Source organism: Penaeus monodon, chromosome 31 (assembly GCF_015228065.2).
Source record: "Penaeus monodon isolate SGIC_2016 chromosome 31, NSTDA_Pmon_1, whole genome shotgun sequence".
Taxonomy (NCBI): domain Eukaryota; kingdom Metazoa; phylum Arthropoda; class Malacostraca; order Decapoda; family Penaeidae; genus Penaeus; species Penaeus monodon.
In genome coordinates this window covers 16,738,742-16,739,275 of record NC_051416.1, presented here as the reverse complement: position 1 = coordinate 16,739,275, position 534 = coordinate 16,738,742, and the positions used below count along the sequence as shown (strand labels likewise).

At 33.0% G+C, this 534-nt stretch overlaps 1 protein-coding gene across 4 annotated transcripts in view; it reads left to right on the top strand.

Annotated features, from left to right (window-relative positions):
- Positions 1-534, top strand: part of LOC119593051 (phytanoyl-CoA dioxygenase, peroxisomal-like) — an 85,323-nt gene that overhangs the window by 81,818 nt on the left and 2,971 nt on the right. For all 4 annotated transcript variants that reach the window (XM_037941953.1, XM_037941951.1, XM_037941954.1 and 1 more), the window contains one exon: positions 253-387. In XM_037941953.1, the coding sequence (XP_037797881.1) occupies positions 253-387 (135 nt within the window). The remainder of the gene's footprint in view (positions 1-252; positions 388-534) is intronic.

Here is a 534-nt window from a genome sequence, read left to right as displayed (position 1 = left end):
TTTTATATTTTGTCTTATATAGTTTATGGTTGCAAGTGCTGGAAATAGGGTAACTGTAAAAAGGAATGTTCAAAATTAATTTCCTACCATATGTACTCAAAAAGACTAATTTTTTCTGTATTTGGATATAGCATGGGAAAATTAAACTTTATTTTAATATTCTGTGCAAAAGTTCCAAACATAAGTAAGAAAAGCTAAATGAAAACTTCTCTTTTCAAGTGCTCAAAAGTAACCTCTCTCTCTCTCCAACAGAAAGGCGTGAATAAGATGTACCACGGAGTGCGAGGCTTTGATGACGTTCCCAAGACAATGTTAAGCATGGAAAAGGGAGATACTGTTTTCTTCCATCCAATTCTGCTGCATGGATCGGGAGACAATGTCACCCAGGTATTTATTTATCTTTGCTTGGTATGTGATCATATATTGTGACATTAGTTATAATGTTTTTATCATTTATACAGTACATTCTTTTCCATTATGAACAGTAAGAACTATTTGACAAATTCCTCTTCCATTAACTGTAAGGGCAATGTT